Source organism: Delphinus delphis, chromosome 16 (assembly GCF_949987515.2).
Source record: "Delphinus delphis chromosome 16, mDelDel1.2, whole genome shotgun sequence".
NCBI lineage: Eukaryota > Metazoa > Chordata > Mammalia > Artiodactyla > Delphinidae > Delphinus > Delphinus delphis.
In genome coordinates this window covers 59,976,212-60,000,929 of record NC_082698.1, presented here as the reverse complement: position 1 = coordinate 60,000,929, position 24,718 = coordinate 59,976,212, and the positions used below count along the sequence as shown (strand labels likewise).

Here is a 24,718-nt window from a genome sequence, read left to right as displayed (position 1 = left end):
TGTGGGCCACTTATAGTCTCTATTGGAACTCCTCAACTCTACTATCATAGTATAAAAGCTGCCATGGACAATACATAATGAATGAGTTCCAATAAAACTCTTTTTATGGACACTGAAATTTGAGTTTCATGTAATTTTCAGGCAGCACAAAATATTCCTCATGTGATTTATTTTTTTTAATGTAAAAAATATTCTCTGCTCATGGGCCATGCAGAAACAGGGAAGTTCACTGTAGCTGACCAACACCTGCTCTATACTCAGCATCACTGCAGGAAATTAAAATAAAGGATACATGCACGCCAATGTTCACTGCAGCACTATTTACAATAGCCAAGTCACGGAAACAACCTAAATGTCCAACGATAGATGAGTGGATAAAGAAGATGTGGTACATATATACAATGGAATACTACTCAGCCATAAAAAGGAACAAAATTGGGTCATCTGTAGAGATGTGGATGGACCTAGAGTCTGTCATACAGATTGAAGTAAGCCAGAAAGAGAAAAACAAATATCGTGTATTAACATATATATGTGGAATAAAATGGTATAGATGAACCTATTTGTAGGGCAGGAATAGAGACGCAGACATACAGAACGGACATATAGACACGGGGTGGGGAAGGGGAGGGTGGGACGAATTGGGAGATTAGGTTTGACATAAATACACTACCATGTGTAAAATACACAGCTAGTGGGAACCTGCTGTATAGCACAGGGAGTGCAGCTCGGCGCTCTGTGACAACCTAGATGGGTGGGATGGGGGTGGTGGTTGGAGGGAGGTCCAAGAGGGAGGGGATATAGGTATACATATAGGTGATTCATGTCATTGTACAGCAGAAAGTAACACAACATTGTAATTTTACTCCACTAAAAAAATTTTTTTAATAAAATAAAAGTAGAAGACAAGGTTCTTGTATGGAAGGAACTTACCTTGTTGGGGCAAAAACATTAGAACAAAATTGTTTCAAAAATACATTCATTGTATATACTTTCATGTGTTTCTTGTTAATTAATAGTGCCCTTTCATTTCAGCTTAAAGAAGTCCCTTTCACATTTCTTGTAAGGCCAGTCTAGTGATAAAAAATTCCTTTAGCTTTTGCTTGTCTGGAAAACTCTCTCTCCTTCAATTCTGAAGGGCAACTTTGCTGGGTAAAGTATTCTTGGCTGGCATTTTTTTCTTTCAGTACTTTGAACATACCATGCCACTCCCTCTGGCTTACAAAGTTTCTGCTGAAAAATCTGCTGATAGTCTTATAGGGGTTCCCTTGTATGTAACAAGTTGTTTGTCTCTTCTTGCTTGCAAGGAGTCTCTCCTTGCCTTTAACTTTTAACACTTTAATTATGTGTCTTGGTGTGGGTCTCTTTGGGTTCATCTTTTTTAGAATTTCCTGGGCTCCTGGATCTGGACGTCTGTTTCCTTCCCCAGGTTAGGGGAGTTTTCAGACATTATTTCTTCAAGTAAGTTTTCTACCCCTTTCTCTTTTCTCCTTCTGGAACCCCCATAATGTGACTGTTGGTCTGTTGATGTTTTCCCATAAGTCCCTTAAGCTATCCTGACTCTTTTTCTTTTTGCTGCTCTGACTGGATAAGTTCCACTGTCCTCAAGTTCACTGATCCTTTCTTTCATCTAGTCTGCTATTGAACCTCTCTACTGTATTTTTCAGTTCAGTTATTGTTTTTCCATTCTGTGGCTTCTATTTGGTACTTTCATGTATTTTCTATCTCTCTGTTGAAATTCTCACTTTATTCATGCATTGTTCCTGTGAGCTTGCTAAGCATTTTTATAACCGTTATTTTGAACTCTTTATCAAGTAAGTCACTTATCTCAATTTTATTAAGGTCTTTTTTTGAGGTTTTATCTTGTTCTTTTGTTCGGAACATATTCCTCTATTTCTTCACTTTTTGTAACTGAGTTGGTTTCTAGGCATTAGATAAAACAGCCACCTCTCCCAGTCTTGAAGGAGTGGCCTCGTGGGGAAGCTGAACCTTATCATTCAACCCTGCCCTAGCTCTTGGTTGTCCCTCAAGCCTCTGTGATTGTCCAAGTAGCCTACTTTATTCTTGGAGGCTCCCAGTAGTTGAGGCTCCTACTTTGCTCTTAGAGGCTCCCAGTAGTGCCAAGAGCCATCAGTGTCCCAACGGGGAGGATCTCAGTCAGCACCTAGATTCAGGCTGACTGGAAGCCAGACCCTCAGGCAGCAGTTTTTAAAGTATGCAAATAAACTTCTTTCAGGAGAAGGCTGGGAGATGAGTGTTTGTTTGATTCCTCTACACTGAGCCCTGGGGTGATAGCCAGTTAAGAACTGTTACTTTGTTTGCTACCACCTATGGAATCCATGAACACAAGTCCCACTGGTCACCAGAGCCAAGCTATCAAGGGATGTGTCCTCTGGGTGGCAGCCACAAAAGCTGGGGAGCCAGACATGTACACAAGCTCCTTTTTCATAGATACCAGCAACCTGGGTCAGGGCAGAGGGAGGGCACAAAAATGATGCTCACTGGCCTCCCCAGTCTCTGGAGAGGACTGTAGTCAGACCATAGATATGTGTTTAATTAGAAGCCTGCCCCTCAGGCCACCGCTATAAAGATAAGTTAATAAGCCTCTTTTACAGAACAACTGGGGTATATTTCATGCTGGTTATCTGTGCTGTGCCCTGGGAATGGGATAACCAGTTAAGAATTGTTTCTCCATTTGTTACAGTCCTACGGGACCCGAGAACGTAAGCCCCAGTGGCCACCAGAGCCAAGTGATCAAGGGATGTGTCCTGGGCGCCAGCTGCAAAAGTCAGTACGCCAGACATGTACACAAATTCCCTTCTGGGAGATACCAGTGACCTCAAGCAAGGCAGAAAGATACGCAAAGATGGCTCCCACTGGCCTCTGCAGTCTTCGGAGAGTATTTCAGCGGCATTCAGATGTGTTTTAAACCAGAAGCCTGCCCCTTAGGCCAAAGGCTCAAGGCAAGCAAATGGGCCTCTTTCACAGAAACACTGGAGGTGTGTTTCAGTGTGCTGTCTCTGTGCTGTGCCCTGATGGTGGTAGCCAGTTAAGAATGGTTTCTCTGGGGCTTCCCTGGTGGCGCAGTGGTTGAGCGTCTGCCTGCAGATGCAGGGGACACGGGTTCGTGCCCCGGTCCGGGAAGATCCCACATGCCGCAGAGTGGCTAGGCCCGTGAGCCACGGCCGCTGAGCCTGCGCATCCGGAGCCTGTGTTCTGCAACGGGAGAGGCCACAACGGTGAGAGGCCCGCGTACCGCAAAAAAAAAAAACAAAAAAAAACAAAACAACAACAACAAAAAGAATGGTTTCTCTGTTTGTTACAGAGCCCACCAGCCTGTCTTTGGAGAATATTTCAGTAGGCCCCTAGATATGTGTTAAATTAGATGTCTGCCCCTCAGGCCAATGCTTTAAGATAAGCAAATAGGTCTCTTTCACAGAAAGACTGGGCACTTTCACTCAGCTGCCTTTGCACTGGGCCCTGTGGGGCAGCCGGGCATGAGCACTCTATGCTCCCCAGTTCACTATAGCCTTGTGGGTCTTGTAGATGCAAGCCTCTTTGGCTTTCAAACCTAGATGCTCTGGGGGCTCATCTCTCAGGTGTAGGTATCAAAAGCTGGCATGCCAGATTGAGGTTCAAACCTCCTGCTCCTCAGGTAGAAGCTCAGGTCTGTGAGTTCTCTCCTGACCACTGGTTACTGTAACAGGGGTAGAGTTTATGGTGAAATTGTGTCTCAGCCTCTTCTATATGTTTCGGTGTGGATTTTTTCTCATTTGCCTGATGTGTAGGAGTTGTAGATTTGGTGTGTCTGTGGGAGGAGGTGAGCTCAGGATCCTCCTACAACACCACCTTGAACCAAAACCACTGTATATAATCGAATGTAAAATTATGTGTCTCAAACTAAAAGTGCTCTAGTAAGAGTATCACTAAGGGCATGACTCATCCTAGAGAGAATATGGAGTCCAGGACAAGTAAATCACAGTATGATCTGTGTTTCCCCTTTTCACATCCTTTTCGTCTTCCATGAGACAAAATCAGATCAAGATGAATAGGTCAGCCAGTGGGATATGGTGGAAAGGAAACAGAGATCCTCTTTGCTCTGACGAAAGCTCAAGTATGCTTTGCTCTGACAAAAGCTTAAGTTTTTCTATATAGTACTTTAAAAGCTCTCCCCATGCTGCTGCTTCTCCAAGTCATTGGCTAGCTATGCAAAACTGGTTACTACAAGCAGCATGACCCAGAGCTTGAAGCAACTGCCTTATCCACTATATCCAGAGACTTTGATGACACTAAGATTGCACAGAAAGGGAGATGAGATGTATGCCAGTCATACACTATATATATTTTTTCCTTTTAATGTCCTTCTTACTTACCTATGGCTACTCTAAATTCTTTTGGTATTCAGTACAAAATTATTCTTAATCAGCTTGTTACTGAAATTCATCAGCACTCCACTCATTTAAAAACTGCTTAATTTTAGGGCTTTGTGATTATTTTTGAACTGTTCTAAAACTAAAACTTACAAGTTTAGATCTGTTAGGTATCCTGGGATACGGTATGTGTGAAAGACATGACAAAACAAAGTTGAAATATGAGCTACTGGCTAGAGTCCAGCCATCTGATGATAGAAAATCAAATTACAATTTGAATTACAGCCTCACTCTTTTCTTTATTTCAACCCACATGGGAATAATACATATTTTTACTTCTGCTACATCAACATTTGTGGAAATCTGTGTTCATGAGCAAACAAAAATGAAGCCAAATTTTCCATTAAATCTCATTTTAATATACTACAATTTTCCCTCATGATTATTATCTTAAAAGAAAAGCAATCATTCATTATTCTGGCTTTTTATGAAAACCAGAAATGTGCTTGGTATATTAGACATTTAGTAACTATTCTGTCCATGTGACAGGTCTTTCAATAATTAAAAAAACAAAATTACAAAGTTAAATGCCAAAATGTGTGTAAGCAATTAGAGTATATAATGATTTCCACAGGAAAAAAAAAAAAACTTCCTTAAATGTCCAGATAATCTTTAGTAAACTACCTAAAGTGTTGCTTCATTTTCACTGTCACACTGGAAGCAAAGTACAGTTTTATTTAAAGTTACTGTTACATATTAGATTTCATCTGGTTTTAGAAATAATTTGACAAGTACAAAATACTTTACCATCATAAAACCCAGGAATATATCTTGCAATCCTTTTTTCTGTCTTACACAAGTCTTCTTTAATCCTTCCTTCCACATGTCACAAAACAAGGTGCTAAAACTAATTCAAAAGGCTCAAAATCTAAAATTCAATGCAATTAATGGAAACTTTATATACCTTCTTTCTGATTATAAAAGATTGTATACTCTATAAAGGAAGAAATTTTTGTCTGTTTTATTCATTCCTGCATGCCCTGCACATAAAATAGTGTCTAACCCATAGCAGAGCTAATTGATCAATACTTGTTGAATGAATGCATGTGAAGTTTATTAGAAAATAAAGGAACAAGGAATAGTCAAAGAAGAATAAAATAATTCCTCAAAATTTCAACATTCAGAGAGTTAACATTTTGGTATATTCTCTTTCAGCTGCTTTCTACATATTTTTCTACATGGCGGAAATACAAAGTATAGGGGAACATATTAAATAACACCATGGAGATACAATCAGTAAAATCCAAAATGTGGGAAATTCTAGAATATAAATGACTTACATTCTTTCACAAATAAATGATGTACAGTTTGAGTTTCAAAAGTAGAGAGCCAGTGCAGGAGGACCAGGAAAAGTGAAACAGGAAAGGAAGGAAAGCCAGTTCAAGGGTGTGTCATTGAGCTGATTACTGCTGTAGAAAACTAGGGCTCAATACTCCTTAGCCCACCCAAGAAACCACATAGTTTGTATCCTCAGAATTGACCATCCAAGACAGTGGAGAGGAGGGTATTTATGCACCAAGTCTCAACAAAGAGTAAAGTCCTTTATACCTCTGTATGTGTGCACATGCCAACACGGTTGAGCAGGCTCCCGAAGGGGACCCATGCTATAGCAGCAGAGATGCTCTATAGCAGAAACAAGAGACACATAGTGTAGCTGAGGGTCTTTCCTGTTAGGCTGTATCTCTATCCTGATAAATGCTGCAGCAACAATCTAAGCAAAAGGTAAAAGGTGGGCTGAGAGACGTGAAACAAGGCATAAAACTGGTCTTGCTTAATGGCAAGGAAAAAATGGCAAGAAGAAAAAGAGAGAGAGAAAAACCCATAAAGAAAGACTGAAGAGATATCAAACATAGCGTGTGGCCATTTTTGGAGGTTGATTTGAATAAATCAACTGTAAACAATATATTTTAGATAGGGAAATTTGAACGATGCCTAGATATTTGCTATTAAGAAATTACTGTAATATTTTAAAATTATTGTTATTACTGGTACTACTTTTTTTTTTTTTTTAAGTATTTATCTTTTGGAGACACATACAGAGGTGTCTTTAAAATTGCTTTAAATTGGCTTTAAAACAATCTGGGGTGAGGAGAGGAAGTAAAAAGGTTATAGATGAAATAAGATTGGCCACGTGTTCATAGCTGTTGAATCTAAGTGACAGGTACATATGGGTTCATTATACTACTCTCTGTACTTTCTATGTTTGAAAATTTCCCTAAGAAAAAAATTTAAATATACGGCAAATTTCCTGCACCTTTGAAGATTTCATTTTTCCTAGAGATATATGAATGTTAATAAACATGGGCAGGGGCTTCCCTGGTGGCGCAGTGGTTGAGAATCTGCCTGCCAATGCAGGGGACACGGGTTCGAGCCCTGGTCTGGGAAGATCCCACATGCCGCGGAGCAACTGGGCCCATGCGCCACAACTACTGAGCCTGCGCATCTGGAGCCTGTGCTCCGCAGCAAGAGAGGCCGCGACAGTGAGAGGCCTGCGCACCGCGATGAAGAGTGGCCCCCGCTGGCCACAGGTAGAGAAAGCCCTCGCACAGAAATGAAGACCCAACACAGCCAAAGATAAATAAATAAATTTATATTAAATAAATAAATAAATAAAAATAAACATGGGCAAAACATTATAAATTCCTTGGTTAGAAAACACCATAACTGTTTCTGGTTCCCCAAGCTCACATTGTTATTTCACATGTCTGTATTTCTGACCACACAGTTTACTCACTCTGAGTGATGCCCACATAATTTACTCACTTTGAGTGATGCCTCTGCCCACTCGTGTATACAATGATAATAATATAATAATATAATATAATAATATAATAATAACTATTATTATTCACTTTTCGAAACCCATCTCAAATGCCACCCCCTTTAGGATGCCTTCCTTATAATGCATAGTTTCTTTTTCATAGCCTACTACTGTAACATATATGATTGATTCTAACTAATTGTGAGAGTTATGTTCTATAAAGTTGCCATGAACAAAGAATCAGTGAATACTGACCTATTACTCCTAGGGGAAATACAGGGTTAGGTTCCTATGATCCTCTGGTCACAAGTTTTTTTTTAAACCAATCAATACATAACCTTATTTTATGTGTTTTTTTTTTAGAGACACCTTTTTTCCTCTCCCCTCCTTCCATACATATTTGATATATCTATATATATATTTGATTCATTCTTTCTCTATATATATCCTTGATTAATTAACAATGAACTCACGGCCAACTCAAGCCTGAAGAAAGCTTATCTCACACACACATTTTCTCCTTAAGGCACATTATAGCCTTCTTATGTTTAAGAACACTAGACAGCACATCGATAGTACATGGAGCAGGTGGAAGAGGGACAGCAATCACCAAGATAAAGCACAAAAATTCTAAAAATATGGCACTAAATAAACAAAGCAAAGGACACATATGAAAGCTGAAACAAAAAGGCAGAGCATTACTTTGTTTGACCTCAGCTGGGAACATGTACATGGGGTGACTCAAGTTTTTTGCTGCACTGCACATAACCACAGATGACTGCAAAAGTACCATTAAGTACTGATTATGGGGTTACAAGTAAGTTTTAGTGAGCATGCAAATTTGCAAATACAAAATTTGCAAATAATGAGAACTGACTATATATTCTTTATTCCCTTTTTAAATTGAGGTGAAATTCAAATAACATAAAATAACCATTTTAAAGTGTCCAGTTCAGTGGCATTTAGTACACTCATAGTGTTGCATAACTACCTAGTTCCAAAATATTTTCATCACTCTAAAACAAAAATAGAAACAAAAAAACCCACCTTGTATCCATTAAGCAGTCAGTCCTCATTCCCCCAACCCAGCTGCTGGCAACCAACAACGTGCTTTCTGTCTCTATGGATTTATCTAGATATTTCATACAAATGAAATCATATACCAATATAAAATAAAAATGAAAAAAAAAAAGAAATCATATGATATGTGGCCTTTTGTGCCTGGTTCAGGGTTCATCCACATTTGAATAATATTCCACTGTACGTATGTATCACAATTTGTTTATCCGTTCATCTGTTAAAGGACATTTAGGATGTTTCTACTTTTTGGGTATTGTGAATAGTGCTACTATGAACATTCATATACAAGGACTTGTTTGAATACCTGTTTTCAATTCTTTTGGGTTTATACTAGTAGTGCAATTGTTGGGTCATATGGTAACTTTTTACTTACATTTCTGAGAAATTGTTTTTCATAGTGGCTGCACCATTTTACATTCTCACCAGCAACATATGAGGGCTTCAATTTCTCCACATCTTTACCAACACTTGTTTGCTTTTAAATTAGAGCCAACCTGTGAGATGGTATATCCTGGTTCTGATTTGGATTTCTCTCATGACTAATGACATTAAGTATCTTTTCATCTGCTTACTGGCTATTTGTATATCTTATTTGGAGAAATGTTTATTCAAGTCCTTTGCCCATTTGTTAATTTCTTGTTAAGTTGTTAGAGTTCTTTTTCACTTCTGGCAGTTTGTGTATTACTAGGAATTTGTTTCATCTAGGTAATCCAATTTGTTGGAATATAATTGTTCACAGTATTCTCTTATAATCCTTTTTATTTCTGTAAAGTAGGTAGTAATGTCCCCACTTTCATTTCTGACTTTAGTTATTGGCTTCTTTTCTCTTTTTTTCTTAGTCAGTCTACCTAAATGTTTCTCAATTTTGTTGATCTTTTCAGAGAACCAACTTTCTGTTTCATTGATTCTATTGTTTTCTATTCTCCATTTCATTTACCTCTGCATTAACTTTCATTATTTCCTTATTTCAGCTATCTTCGGGTTTTGTTTGCTCTTTTTTTTTTTTAAGTTCCATAAGGTGTAAAGTTAGGAAAGTGATTTGAGAACTTTCTTCTTTTTATTTTATTTACTTTTTAACTTATTTATTATTTTATTTATTCATTTTTGGCTGTGTTGGGTCTTCGTTGCGGTGCGCGGGCTTCTCATTGCAGTGCCTTCTCTCATTGTGGAGCACAGGCTCTAGGTGTGTGGGCTTCAGTAGTTGTGGCACGGGGGCTCAGTAGTTGTGGCTCGCAGGCTCTAGAGCGCAGGCTCAGTAGTTGTGGCACACAGGCTTAGTTGCTCCGTGGCATGTGGGATCTTCCCAGACCAGGGTTCGAACCCATGTCCCCTGCATTGGCAGGTGGATTCTTAACCACTGCACCACCAGGGAAGCCCTATTCTTTTTAAATGTAGGTGTTTACAGCTATAAGTTTCCCTCTGACCACTGCTTTTGCAGCATCACATCAGTTTTGTTAAGTTCTGTTTTCTTTTTCATTCATCTCAAAGTATTTTTTAATTTCTCTTGTGATTTCTTCTTTGAGCCATTGGTTAAGAATGTATTGTTTTATTTTCACATATTCATAAATTTTCTATTTTTCCTTCTGTTATTGATGGATAGTTTCATTCTGTTGTGATCAGAAAAGATATTTTGTATGAGTTTAATCTTTTAAAATTTATTAAGATTTGTTTTGTAGCCTAACATATGGTCTATCTGTCTATTCCGGAAAATATTTGATGTGTGCTTGAGAAGAAATGTATTCTAACGCTCGAGTAGAGTGTTCTATGCATGTCTATTAGGTTTAGTTGGTTTACAGTGTTAAGTCTTCTATTTCTTTAAAGATCTTCTGTCTAAATGTTCTGTTCATTGCTGAAAAGGGTTATGAATTCTCCAACCATTATTGTAGAACTATTTCTCCCTTCAATTCTGTCAGCCTTTCACATATTTTGGGGTCTTTCATTTGGTGGGTATATATATTTAGCATTGTTGTAACTACTTAATGAACTGACCCTTTTATCAATACACAATGTCCTTCTTTGTCTCTTGCAACAATTTCTTACTTAAAGTCTATTTTGTCTGATATAAGTATAGTCACCTCAACTCTCTTTTGGTTACTATTTGTACCCTTCATTTCCAACCTATTTGTACTCCTTCATTTTCAACCTATTTGTGTCTTGGATCTAAAGTGAGTTTCCTGTAGACAATATAGAATTAGATCATATTTTCTTCTCCTGTCAATCTCTGTCTTTTAACTGGTGAGTATACTTTTATATTTTAAGTGATTAAGGATAAGAAAGCACTTGCTTCTTCTATCTTGTTATCTGTTTTCTATATGTCATATCTTTTTTTGTCCCTCAATTCCTCCAATCTTGCCTTCTTTTGTGTTTGATTGATTTTTTTCTAGTGTACTATTTCTATTCCCTCCTCAATTCCTTTTCTGTATATTTTTTAGTTATTTTCTTAGTGGTTAACCTGAGGAGTACAATTAACATCTTAAATTGAAAATAATCTAGTTTGAATCAACATTAACATATTTAAATTGTTGTTTTACAAATTTGTCTTTTAAACCATACAGGAAAAAAAAGATTGTTAAAAACCAAAAATAAAACAATACTAATATCTCCCTATGTAGTTACCTTTACTGGTCTTTATCATTTAAAATTTTTCTTTGTATGACTTTGGTTACTATCCAGGATACTTTCATTTCAGCCTAAAGGATTTCATTTAGCATTTCTTACAGGGAATGTCTACTAGCAACAAACTTCCTCCACTTCTGATTATCTAGAAATGTCTTCATTTCTCCTTCTGGGACTCCTAATATGCATATGTTGGTACACTTGATATTGTCCCACAAGTATCTTAGGCTCTATTCATTTTTATTCATTCTTCTTGCTCTGCTCCTCAGACTGGACATCAATTGACCTATCTCCAAGTTTCTGGTCCTTTTATCTTTCTGCTCAAATCTGTGTTGAACTCTTTCAGTAAATTTTTCATTTTATCTACTTTACTTTTCAGCTCAATAATTTCTACTCGATTCTTTTTGACAGTTTCTATTTCTTTATGGGTATTCTCTATTTATTAATACATAATACTCCCTATTTCCTACAGTTCTTTGTCTATGGTTTCCTTTAGCTCTATGAACATATTTAAGATAGTTGATGTAAAGTCTTTGTCTAGTAAGTGCAATGCCTGGGTTTCCTCAGGAATGATTTCTGTCAATTTCTTTCTTTTTTTTTCCTATTAATGGGTCATACATTCCTGATTATTGTTGATACGCCATGCAATTTTTTAAACTGAAAATTAGATACTTTGAATATTGCTATGTGGTAATTCTGGAAATCATATTCTCCCTTCTTCCCAGAGTTTGACATGGTAACCTGCTGAGGACCCCAGTCATCACTTTGTTTAGCGATTTTTCCAAACTATTTTTGCAAAGATTATATTCCTCATTACGTGTCATCATTGAAGTTTCTGCTCTATTATCTAAGCAGCCATCAAGTGACCTCAGAGATTTCCTTAAATGTTGGAGGCAAAAGGAATGAAAAAACAAAACAAAACAGAACCCAGCTCTCCTAGTGTTTGTAGATTGGCTCTGAGCTAGGGCCTTCTTTTGATGTTTAGCTAGATTCTCCTACAACTCCACCTTAACTTTCACCTCCTTCTTGCATGGAGCACAACTATACAAGCCCACTCAAGTCTTTTCCAAGTATGTGTCTGGCCTAAGCATCACTCTGGATTCCCCAGGCAGTAGCCCTTCAAAGCTCTTATTCCGTGAAATGTCTTTATCCTCAGCCTCCTCCTTCTGAGGCTTTTCAGTCTGTCTGCTGTTGGTCCCATCTGCCCTCTCTTGGCCCAATGGCTACAGGTGGTATATGCCTTTAAGTTTTTTCAGTAGATGACACCTGGAAAGGTACTTTAGCTTGAGGTGGGTGAAACAAAAGGCAAGCCTTTGTGCTGGTAGCTCAGGAAACTACCAGATGAGTCAAAATGCACAACCACTTTTTTTGGAGAAGTAGTCTATATTGCCTCCCAGCGATCTCCCCATCACTAGTAAGCCAAGCTAGGAATGCAGGCTGCCATCCTCATGGCTGCTGCTAAGCTGGGAAACAGGGCATGGTAGGCAGGTAAGCAAAAGGCCACAACACTTTCTTTCCAAAATTTAACAGCTTCTTTCTTCATTAAGCAGTACCCTGGTTGCTATAACTTTTTTATTAGATTCCAGTGATCCAAAAAAAGTTGATTCCATCCATTTTGGGCAGCATAATGATTGCTTCAGTGAAAGAATTGATTCTTGAAGCTCACTACTCTGTCATTTTTTCCACCATGTCTCCCATATACATTTGTAAGTAATTACCTTTAACTTATAATATTAAGCCCTTTATTTTCTTTTCTCACAACTTGTTTGTTCGGCCATTTCCTCTAAATGAGACTCTTTCCTCTATTCTTTGTCTAACTTTTATTCAAACTTAGATGTATTCTCTAGAACCATTCTCTAAACTTCCAGACTGAGTTAAGTGTCCGTTCTTTATACTGCCATAGTACCTGTTCTTTAACAAATCACCACATTCCTGAAATTACCTGTTACTGTCTCTGTCTATCCCACCAAAGAGTAACTTGACAGCAGTCACATATGTAATCCATTGCCTTCAGGAACAGTCTAATTACAAGCAATGACTCTCAGCCAGAGGTGTATAATCTCCTTAGCGCTTTAGATTATACGCTCCTCTCTTCTACTCCTAAAGCCTAGCATAATGCCTAATATTCAGTAGCTACACAGTGAATATAATTATTACATGGACTTATACAGTTTAGGCAATACATAGAGAAACAAAGAAGCATATCAAGAAATAAATATCACAATCTTATTTTTCACTTCAGCAACTTACGTTCTGGTTGTTTTTCATTGGGTGTTATGGATCGCACAAAGTCTTGTGGTGTCATAAACACTTCAGATTCACCATGCTCACTGATTACTTTCAAGGTAGCAAAATATCGGAAGATTTTGTCTGGTGTGGAATATGCGCGAATCCTATTCTCATATTCCATCACCTAAAATTGGAAATTCAGAGAGTGTTACTGTATTAAGCATCTCATTTTCATGTATATTCTCTTATTTGGGGGGCAATTTTATATCATTTTTTTCTCTAACTGGATTTTTTATATTAGAAATTACTTGCGTCTCAAAAACTTGTGATATACGATTCATACTCCAGTTGAGGCAATGCTTGTATAAGTTTTCTTCAGAATTTTGAATATTTTCTAATTTCTTAAATCATTGAAAGCTAGCAAAACTGAAAAATGTCATAAAAGAATTCAAAAGGTCTCAGTAAAAGAGTATAATACCATATATATGGGAGCCTATCATTTTTTAAACACCTACCAAGGTTTTAAAAAGGGACTGATTTTACAGTTTTTACTTCCATGCAATTTCTTGAATTCAAAAACAAAACAGACGTGGGACTTCACAGGTCTGAATAGCTAACAGTCCTTCAAACAGAAAGTACATTACACAATAGCACAAAAAAATAAAATTACATATCATGGAAACTCAATTATTAACAGGTCTGAAGCAATAAGACTTTTACTTTTGATTAAAAAATTAGACTTCCAGGGACTTCCCTGGTGGCGCAATGGATAAGACTGCGATCCCAATGCAGGGGGCGCAGGTTTGATCCCTGGTCAGGGAACTAGATCCCACATGCATGCTGCAACTAAGAGTTCGCATGCCACAACTAAGGAGTCCGTGTGCTACAACTAAGGAGTCCGTGTGCCACAATTAAGGAGCGGGCAAGCTGCAACTAAGAAGCCCACCTGCCGCAACTAAGGAGCCCACCTGCTGCAACTAAGGAGCCAGTGAGCTGCAACTAAGTAGGCTGCCTGCCGCAACTAAGACGCAGCGTGACCAAATTAATTAATTAATTAATTTTAAAATGTAGACTTCCAGAGAACATTTAAATATAGCATATTTAGAAAAGAGTGGACTTGGGAAGAACACAAGCAAATATTTGAATAGGAACAAAATTATATATGGCATACATTTAATTAAAAGATTATAATGTTAATATAAAAGCCTGTTTCCTTATCCAGCACCCAAGCCCCCATTCTGTACACGAAACATACAAAATACTGTATCTTCTGCATAATAGTCTTCTACAGCCTACACAGTACCTTGGTGAAAAGATGTCTCTCATACCTGAATTTTATATGTTGAGTTAACCAACATTAAATAGTATCTTATAAATAACTGGTTAGAAAATGTGTCAAGGCAATACGATCTAAAAATCCAGTGAAAAAATAAAAAAAATAAAATAAAAATCCAGTGAATTCAATGTCTATAAAGCAATTCACTATATTTAAAAAAACATTATTAATGTTTTAATTTAACTTATTAACGCAGCTATTAGTGTAACTGTCATTTCTGGCTAGATGGTCACTTTGAGGTCATTGATGGCAGCTGCTTAAAAATGGTCTCAATTCCACTACGAGATATGCTTTCAACCACTAAGAAAGGAATGCTAATTTGTAACTATACATGACAGGAAACTTTCTAATGCTAATTTGCATTAAAGTCTGAATACTTATTTCAGAAAATTTTTCAATAGATTTGGCATGTGGCAAACACACTAAGCAGTCCCATGGCATAGCAGTCGCCAACCTTTTTGGCACGAGGGACCGCTTTTGTGGAAGACACAAAAAGCTTGGGGGGGGGATGGTTCAGGCGGTAATGAGAGCAATGGGGGGGGATGGTTCAGGCGGTAATGCAAACAGCAAGGAGTGGCAGATGAAACTTCACTCACTCGCCTGCTGCTCACCTCCTGCTGTGAGGCCCAGTTCCTAACAGGCCACGGACTAGTACCAGTCTGTGGCCCTTGGGTTAGGGATCCCTCCCTTAGCAGCCTTTCAACCCCTTAGCAGCCTTTCAACCCCTTAGCAGCCTTAAGACTTAGCTATGAGTCTTAAATCAAAGGCATTTTATATTTAACTACAACTATCTGCTGGATCATACCAGCTATAGAACAAAAAATAATCAGTTTACAATATTTAGGGTATGGGCTACAGCTACTGCCAAAGATGGATTTGTAAACTAAAAAGTCAATCATATATAAGATAAAGATAGAAAAATAACAACTTAAAAGTCAATGATTTACAGACTGAAAATCAGATCCTTGATTGTTACCAAAAAAATATGCTGCTGAATATTATTAATTAGTTTTAGTTTGAAATAATAGGTTGAGGAGATAGACCTTCTCCATTCCTGCACTGGTAGAGTTTAGTATAGACATACTGTATAGTATATTTTTGCTTTTTTTCACTTAGCAATGTATCTTAAAGACCATATCACACAATTTGATATGCAGCTGCCTCCTTTTAAGTAGTCATGTTAAAGGAACACTAACAACTATTATATAAAGGGTTTAAAATATAGCATCCAAGATAACAAAGGCTTGGAAGCTAAGATATATAGAAAACTGTTGAAGAATTTTGGAACGTTTAACCTGGTGAAAAGATTTACTAAGGAAATTATAATAGTTACATTCAATCATCTACTTAAAACATTCTTGAGTTTCATGATGTTAAGAGAGCTGTCTTCACTAAAACAGCCAGACTTACTTGTATCAAAATTCAGCATTATATTTCCTATATGAAAGGCACAAGTGTAGCCAAATAGAAGCTGCAACCAACTACTCTGAGAAATGGCTGGGTGGATAGGCTGGGTGGATAGGCCAGGTGGCTGGCACTTCCCAGATCCATGCCTTCAGCCAGCCAGCCAAAGCCCCCTCCCCACACCCCCATCCTGTGCCTAGTGACCCTACCCTAATGCCGCACAACCCAGCTGGGCTCACACTATCTGCGCTGGGCATTTTACTGCATCCAAGACCCTTGCTCCTACCCACAGCTGTAGCTCCAGAGACAAGGGTCCTGATCTACCCCCACTCTGAGTCTGCTTGGATGGAGCCTCTCCCAACCCCCATTTTTCATCAGTTTCCCTTGATAGCTTAGGGGGCTCATGTGAAGGGAAGTCAGCACTGAGATGCAGCCTCTGTTTCTGGAGCCTCTCGTAAAGCTCAGAAGATCCTGGAAACGGCCCAGACCAACTTGGATAAAAGAACCCCCAATCCATCCCCAAAATTTGTGCCTGGGAGAAATAGGTCCCTCTCAGCTCTACAGTTCACAGCCCTGACAACTACAACCCCTGGAACAAAAGTAAAGAACCAACGTCAAGATGAAAGCAGCCAACATGTGGCTTCCAAGGTCAGTTCTACTCAGGGCCATTCCAGCCTGCAAGAAAGGGAGAAAGGGCATTGAAGAACCTTGTGGGAGATATTGTGTGCCAGGTCTAGAAGTGGCTAACATCACTTCTATTCAGTGGAAAACTAGCAAACTAGTAACAACCATTAAAAAAGGTAAAGTAAAAAAACAGGACTCAGGATCACCTTTAGAAATCTGAAATGGCATGATGTTAACTGACCTAGGGTACACCATGAGCAAAATTTTGTAACCAAAACATGTTATGTTAGAAGAATGCAATGGAAAGAGCAAGGGTTTTAGAGTTACACAGACTTATATTTGATTCCTTCTATTATAAGTAACCAGCTATACTACTTTAGACAAGTTACTCAGTTGCTTCAAGCATTAAGTATATATGTAAGTATGTATGCATACATGTATATGTGTGTATATACACACATATATGCACGAACATACACACATTTACATGTGTGCATATGTATGTACATATACTATGCCTGGAAGACAGAAAATGCTCAATAAATGTTACTTTCCTTCTGTTTTTCATTTGTTCTGCTATGTGTGTAATAAGTAAACTTACTTGGGTTTTCTAGTCACCTAAGTTCTTAAGGATTTTGTTTGGTATATAGAGCATATTTTATGTCTTTTATTATTCATGTTCACCTATCAATCAATTTAAAAGTATTTACAATTGTACTGAACCAAATAATTTGGCTTCTTAATATGAAGATACCATTCCAAATCCAAAATAGCGACATGAGAAGCTCCTGAACTCCCCATCTCCCATGGATGCATCAAATGTACAGCTATACATGGAGTATTTCCCTCTGAAAGAAATCCAGAAACTAGCTGAACAATGCCTATACATTGGGTTAATGAGAAAGTACCAACATCAAAACTGGTAGGAAAGACTGAGACACACTCTTGCCATAAATCCCACCTCTGGCACAGTGCCATACAAATGGGAGAGAACTCTCAAACTCCAGCTTCTCCCTGAGCAGTAAAGGGTTTGGATGCTGCATCTAGCACCCCAACTTGTAAGACTCCCACTTGAAGGATGGGCCCCCAAAACAACTACTATGAAAGCCAATGGGACTTGCATCCATGAGACCCACAAGACTACAGAAAACAAAGAAACAGTTTTTAACAGGCTCTGGAGAACTCAGAGTATCTGTTGCCCCAGGGATCAGTGCAGAGGAAGAAGGCAAAAAACACCTACCTCCCAGTCTTCCCTTGAAAAAGGTCTATTTGCATATATTAAAAGCTGCTGCCGGAAGGTCAGGCTTCTAATTTAGCACACATCTAAGGGCTGGCTGACATCCTCCATGGGGACTGGGGAAGAGAGTGGATGCCTCATCCAACTTCTCCATCTAGCCTACTCCAAATTGCTAGGATCTCCCTGGAAGGAGCTTATACACACGTCTGCACCTCAGCATTATTAGCTGTCATCTGAGGTATAAGTCCCTGAATCACCTGGCTCTGCAAGTCAACAGGGCTTGCATTCTTGAGTCCCACAGGACTGTAGCAAAAAAAGCAGATTGTAATGGGTACAGGAGCACAACCCTATGGCTATACACTTGGGCCAAGCTCAGGGAAAGCAGGCAAAAACTCCCATCTCCCAGTTTCTCCCTAGAAAGGGCTTCACTAGTTAGTTTCCCAGAGGTTTCCTGAAAAGCCAGCTTCCAATCAACATGCATCTAAGTGCTGACTGTGATCCTTTGCTTTGGGACACTGACAAGTCTTGGCACACTCTCAACTACAGGGAGGCACCAAAAACAAAGAAGGCAACTTGGACAATCAAAAAGGTTTTAGAGACAATCAAGAGCTTGGGCCAGGCTGATTGGCAAGGTTCATCTCATACATGAGACCATTCTGCCAAGACAGGGAGAGATGGCTGTTTCAGCTAAGGACTAGAAACCAACACAGAAAGTCTAGGAAAATAAGGAAACAGACAAATATGTTCCCAAAAAGAACAAGTTAAAACTCCAGAAACAGACCTTAATGAAACAAAGGTAAGTGATTTCCATGATCTAGAGTTCAAAATAACACTTATAAAAGGATGCTCACCAAGGTCAGAAGAACAATGCATGAACAATAAAAAGAATTAAAACACAGAGACAGGGACTTCCTTGGTGGTACAGTGGTTAAGAATCTGCCTGCCAATGCAGGGGACACAGGTTCGATCCCCGGTCCGTGCAGATCCCACATACCACGGAGCAACTAAGCCCATGCACCACAACTACTGAGCCTGCGCTCTAGAGACTGCAAGCCACTACTACTGAGCACGTGTGCCACAACTATTGAAGCCTGAGCGCCTAGAGCCCATGCTCCACAACAAGAGAAGCCATCACAGAGACAAGCCCGCGCACCACAACGAAGAGTAGCTCCCACTCACCGCAACTAGAGAAAGCCCACATGCAGCAACAAAGACCCAATGCAGCCAAAAATAATAAATGAATAAATAAATAAATAACTTTATTAATAAACAAACAAAAAACCCCCACAGAGATAGAAATGTACCAAACAGAAATCACAGAACTAAAGAATGCAATAAATGAACTGAATAATTCAATAGAAGGGTTCAACAGCAGACTAGATCACATAGAAGAAAGAATAAGTGAACTCAAAGACAAACAGTGGAACTCATACAGAGGACCCAGAATAGAGAATGAAAGAGAATAAAGATATCTTAAGGGACATATGGAATACCATCAAGTGAACCAAAATACACATTAAAGGGGTCGTAGAAGTAGAAAGAACAAGAAAAAGGGGGCAGAGTGCGAGAGGGTTGGACTGGAAATTGGGGATTAGCAGATGCAAACTGGTATATATAGAATGGATAAACCACAAGGCCCTACTATATAGCACAGGGAACTATATTCAATATCCTGTGATAAACCATAATGGAAAAGAATTTGAAAAAGAATGTATATATATATATGTATAAATGACTCACTTTGCTATACAGCAGTAATTAACATAACATTGTAATTCAACTATACTTCAATAAAAAAATGAATTAAAAATAAAAATTACAAAAAAAGAAAAAGGGGGCAGAAAACTTATTCAATGAAATACTGATGAAAACGTCCCTAATCTGGGGAAAGAAACAGACATCCAGATCCAGAAAGCCTATAGAGTTCTAAACAAGATGAATCCAAAAAAAAACACACACTGTCAAAGTTAAAGGCAAGGAGAGAATCATAAAAGCAAGAGAAAAGCAACTTGTTATATTCAAAGGAACCTCCCATAATACTATCAGCAAATTTTTTCAGCAGAAACTTTGCAGCCAGAAGGGAAGGGGATGATATATTCAAAGTGCTGAAAGAAGAAAACTGACAACCACGAAAACTCTACCTGGCAAAGTTGTGATTCAGCATTGAAAAAGAAATAAAGACTTTTCCAAATAAGCAAAAGCTGAGGGAGCTACATCAGCACTAGACCAATCTTACAAGAAATGTTAAAGAGCTAATTAATTCCTCAAGCAGAAACAAAAATGAATAATTATTAACAGGAAAACATGTCAAGATATAAAACTCACTGGTAAAGGTAAATATATTCAGAATGCCTTAATTTTTAATAGTAGTGGGTAAATCACTTCTAACTCTAATATGAAAGGTAAAAGGAAAAGGTATTAAAATAATTACAATAATTTTAAAATGGACATACAATATAAAAAATATAAATTGTGATATGAAAAACATAAAATATGGGGGGGAGTATATAGAGTTTTTGTATATGTTGGAAGTTATCAGCTTAAAATACACTGTTACAAATATAAGGTGTTTTATGTAAACCCCATGGTACACACAAAGCAAAAGCCTATACTGGAAACACAAAAGACGAAAAGAAATCTAAGGATATCATTGCAAAAAATCATCAAATCACCAAGGAAGAGAATAACAGAGGAATAAAAGGACAGAGGAATTATAAAACACCAAGAAAACAAATAACAAAATAGCAATCATAAGTGCATATTCATCAACAATTACCTTAAATGTAAATGGACTAAACTCTAAAATCAAAGACACAGAGTGGCTAAATGAATAAAAAAAACATCCAACTATATGCTGCCTACAAGAGACTCACATCAGCTTTAAGGACACACCCAGACTGGAGGGAAATAATGGAAAAAGATATTCCATGAAAACACAGCCAACAGAAATCAGGGGTAGCTAAATTTGTATCAGGAAAAATAAACTTTAAGCCAAAGACTGTAACAAGAGACAAAAAACAGAACAATATAACTATATAAGATCAATTCATAAGGAGGATAAAACATTTGTAAACAGTTTTATACCCAACATGAGAGATCCTAAATTTATAAAGCAAATATTAATAGAACTAAAGGGAGAAAAAGACAGCAATATAATAATAGAAGGGAACTTTGATACCCCATTTTGAACAACTGATCATCTGAATATAAAATAAATGAGGAAACATTGGACTTGAACTACATATTAGACCAGATGAACTCAAAGACATTTACAGAAAATTCCATTCAAAAGCACCAGAACACACATTATTCTCAAGTGCACATGGGACCCTCTCCAGCAGGGATCACATGTTAGGTCACAAAACAAGGCTTTATAAATTTAAGACTGAAATCATATCAAGTATCTTTTTTGACCATAATGGTATGCAGCTAAAGTTCAACTACAAAAAGAAGAAAACTAGAAAATTCAAAAATATGTGCAGATTAAACAACACATTCCTGAAAAACCAATGGGTCAAGGAAGAAATGAAAACAGAAATCAGAAAGTATCTTAAGAGGAATGAAAGTGGAAACACAAAATATCAAAACATGGGATGCAGCAAAAGCAATTCTAAAAGGAAATTCATAGCAATAAATGCCTACATTAAGAAAGAAGATTTTGGATTGGAAGAATCAATATTGTCAAAATGCCTATACTACCCAAGGCAATGTACAGATTCAATGCAATCCCTATCAAATTACCAATGGCATTTTTCACAGAACTAGTACAAAAAATTTTTACATTTATATGGAGATACAAAAGACCTGTGTCTGTGTGGAGACACAAAAGACAGAGCTGGAGGAATCAGGCTCCCTGACTTCAGGCTATACTACAAAGCTACAGTACTCAAAACAGTGTGGTACTGGCACAAAAACAGAAATTAGATCAATGGAACAGGATAGAAAACCCAGAAATAAACCCACGCACCTATGGTCAGTTAATCTATGACAAAGGAGGCAAGAATATACAATGGAGAAAAAACAGTCTCTTCAATAAGTGGTGCTGGGAAAACTGGACAGCTACATGTAAAAGAATGACATTAAAACATTCTCTAACACCACACACGAAAATAAACTTAAAATGGATTAAAGAGCTAAATGTAACACTGGACACTATAAAACTCTTAGATGAAAACATAGGCAGAACACTCTTTGACATAAATTGCAGCAATATCTTTTTGGATCCACCCCCTAGAGTAATAAAAACAAAAATAAACAAATGGGACCTAGTTAAACTTAAAAGCTTCTGCACAACAAATGAAACCATAAACAAAACAAAAAGAAAACCCACAGAATGGAAGAAAATATTTGCAAACAAAGTGACCAATCGGAGATTAATCTCCAAAATATACAAAGAGTTCATTCAGCTCTGTCAAGAAAACAAACAGGGAATTCCCTGGTGGTCCAGTGGTCATGACTCCACACTTTCACTGCCAAGGGCACAGGTTCAATCCCTGATCGGGGAACTAAGATCCTGCAAGCCGCATGGCACGGGGAAAAAAAAAATCGAAAAATGGGTGGGAGATCTAAATAGACATTTCTCCAAAGAAGACATACAGATGGCCAAAAAGCACATGAAAAGATGCTCAACGTCACTAATTATCAGAGAACCGCAAATCAAAACTACAATGAGGACCTCATACCAGTCAGAATGGCCATCATCAAAAAGTCCACAAACAATAAGTGCTGGAGAGGGTGTGGAGAAAAGTGAACCCTACTACGCTGTTGGTGGGAATATAAATTAGTACAGCCACTATGGAGAACAGTATGGAAGTTCCTTAAAAAACTAAAAATAGAGCTACCATATGATCCAGTAATCCCACTCCTGGGCATATATCTGGATAAAACCATGGTTTGAAAGAATACATGCACCCCAATGTTCACTGCAGCACTGTTAACAATAGCCAAGACATGAAAACAACCTAAATGTCCGTCGACAGATGAATGGATAAAGAAGATGTGGCACATATACACAAGGGAATATTACTCAGCCATGAAAAAGAATGAAATAACGCCACTGGCAGCAACATGGATGGACATGGAGATTATCATACTAAGTGAAGTAAGTCAGACAGAGAAAGACAAATATCATTGATATCGCTTATATGTGGAATCTAAAAAAAATGACACAAATGAACTTATTTACAAAACAGACTCATAGACTTAGAGAACAAACTTACGGTTACCAGCAGGGAAGGGTTGGGGGGAGGGAGACACTGGGAGTTTGGAATTGACATGTACACACTGCTATATTTAAAATAGATAACCAACAGGGACCTACTGTATAGCACAGGGAACTCTTCTCAATATTCTGTACTAACCCAAATGGGAAAAGAATTTGAAAAAGCGTAGATACTTGTATATGTATAACTGAATCACTTCGCTGTACACCTAAAAGTAACACAACATTGTTAATCAACTATACTCCAATATAAAATAAATTTTTTTTAAAAAAGATAAGAGATAACAAGTGTTGGTGAGGGTATGGAGAAAAGGGAACACTTTTGCACTGTTGGTGGGAACATAAATTGATTCAGTCACTATGGAAAACAGTACAGAGGTTCCTCAAGAAATTAAAAATAGAACTACCAGGCTTCCCTGGTGGCGCAGTGGTTGAGAATCCACCTGCCAATGCAGGAGACATGGGTTCGAGCCCTGGTCCAAGAAGATTCCACATTCTGCAGAGCAACTAAGCCCATGTGCCACAACTACTGAGCCTGTGCTCTAGAGCCCGTGAGCCACAACTACTGAAGCCTGCACACCTAGAGCCCGTGCTCTGCAACAAGAGAAGCCACCGCAATGAGAAGCCCACGCACCGCAATGAAGACCCAACACAGCCAAAAATAAATAAAATAAATAAATTTATAAATTAAAAAAAAAATAGAACCATATGACCCAATAATCCAGCTTCTGGGTATATATCCAAAGGAAATGAAATCAGCATCTCAAAGAGATATCTGTACTCCATGTTAATTGCAGCACTGTTCACAATTGCCAAGGTACGGTAACAACCTATGTGTCCATCATGCAATCTCAAGGGACTCCAAAGACCCAAAATAATTTTGAAAAAGAAGAACAAATTTGGAGGACTCCAACTTCCTGATTTCAAAACTTATTACAGTCATAAGAAAAATGTGGTACTGGCACAAAGACAATCATATAGAGCAGACAAATAGAAAAGAAAGCCCAGAAATAAACCCTCAGACACATCATCAAATGATTTTGACAAGGGTGCCACAACCGTTCAATGGAGAAAGGACAGCCTTTTCAACAAATGATGTTGGGAAAATTGGATATCCACATGCAAAAAAATGAAGTTGGGGGCTTCCCTAGTTGTCCAGTGGTTAAGACTCAGCGCTTCCACTGCAGGCGTGTGGGTTCAATCCCTGGTCAGGGAAATTCCACGTGCCACAAGGTGTGGCCCAAAAAAAATTTTTTTTCTTAATTAAACAAAATTCTTAAAAACGGGATATGGCTTCCCTGGTGGCGCAGTGGTTAACAATCTGCCTGCCAATGCAAGGGACATAGGTTCGAGCCCTGGTCTGCTAAGATCTCACATACCGTGGAGCAACTAAGCCCATGTGCCACAACCCGTGAGCCTATGCTCTAGAGCCCGCGAGCCACGACTACTCAGCCCACGTGCCACGACTACTGAAGCCTGCACGCCTAGAGCCCATGCTCTACAACAAGAGAAGTCACCCCAGTGAGAAGCCCGCGCACCGCAACGAAGAGTAGCCCCCACTTGCCACAACTAGAGAAAGTCTGCGCACAGCAATGAAGATCCAACGCAGCCAAAAATAAATAAATAAAAAATTAAAAAAAAAACGGGATAGAAAAAGTACGTTTTTAAATAGGTTCTCGGGGAGACAAAATGACACATGGAATGGTTACCCATTCACTGAGACTTTAGTGAAAGAAATAAAAACTATTTCAGATATAGATTAGAAAGGTTTTATTACTAC

The 24,718-nt window shown here is 38.2% G+C and overlaps 1 protein-coding gene across 2 annotated transcripts in view; it reads right to left on the bottom strand.

Moving 5' to 3' along the window:
- MICU1 (mitochondrial calcium uptake 1) overlaps positions 1-24,718 on the bottom strand; it is a 201,326-nt gene that overhangs the window by 135,210 nt on the left and 41,398 nt on the right. For both annotated transcript variants that reach the window (XM_060034819.1, XM_060034820.2), the window contains exon 4: positions 13,138-13,300. In XM_060034819.1, the coding sequence (XP_059890802.1) occupies positions 13,138-13,300 (163 nt within the window). The remainder of the gene's footprint in view (positions 1-13,137; positions 13,301-24,718) is intronic.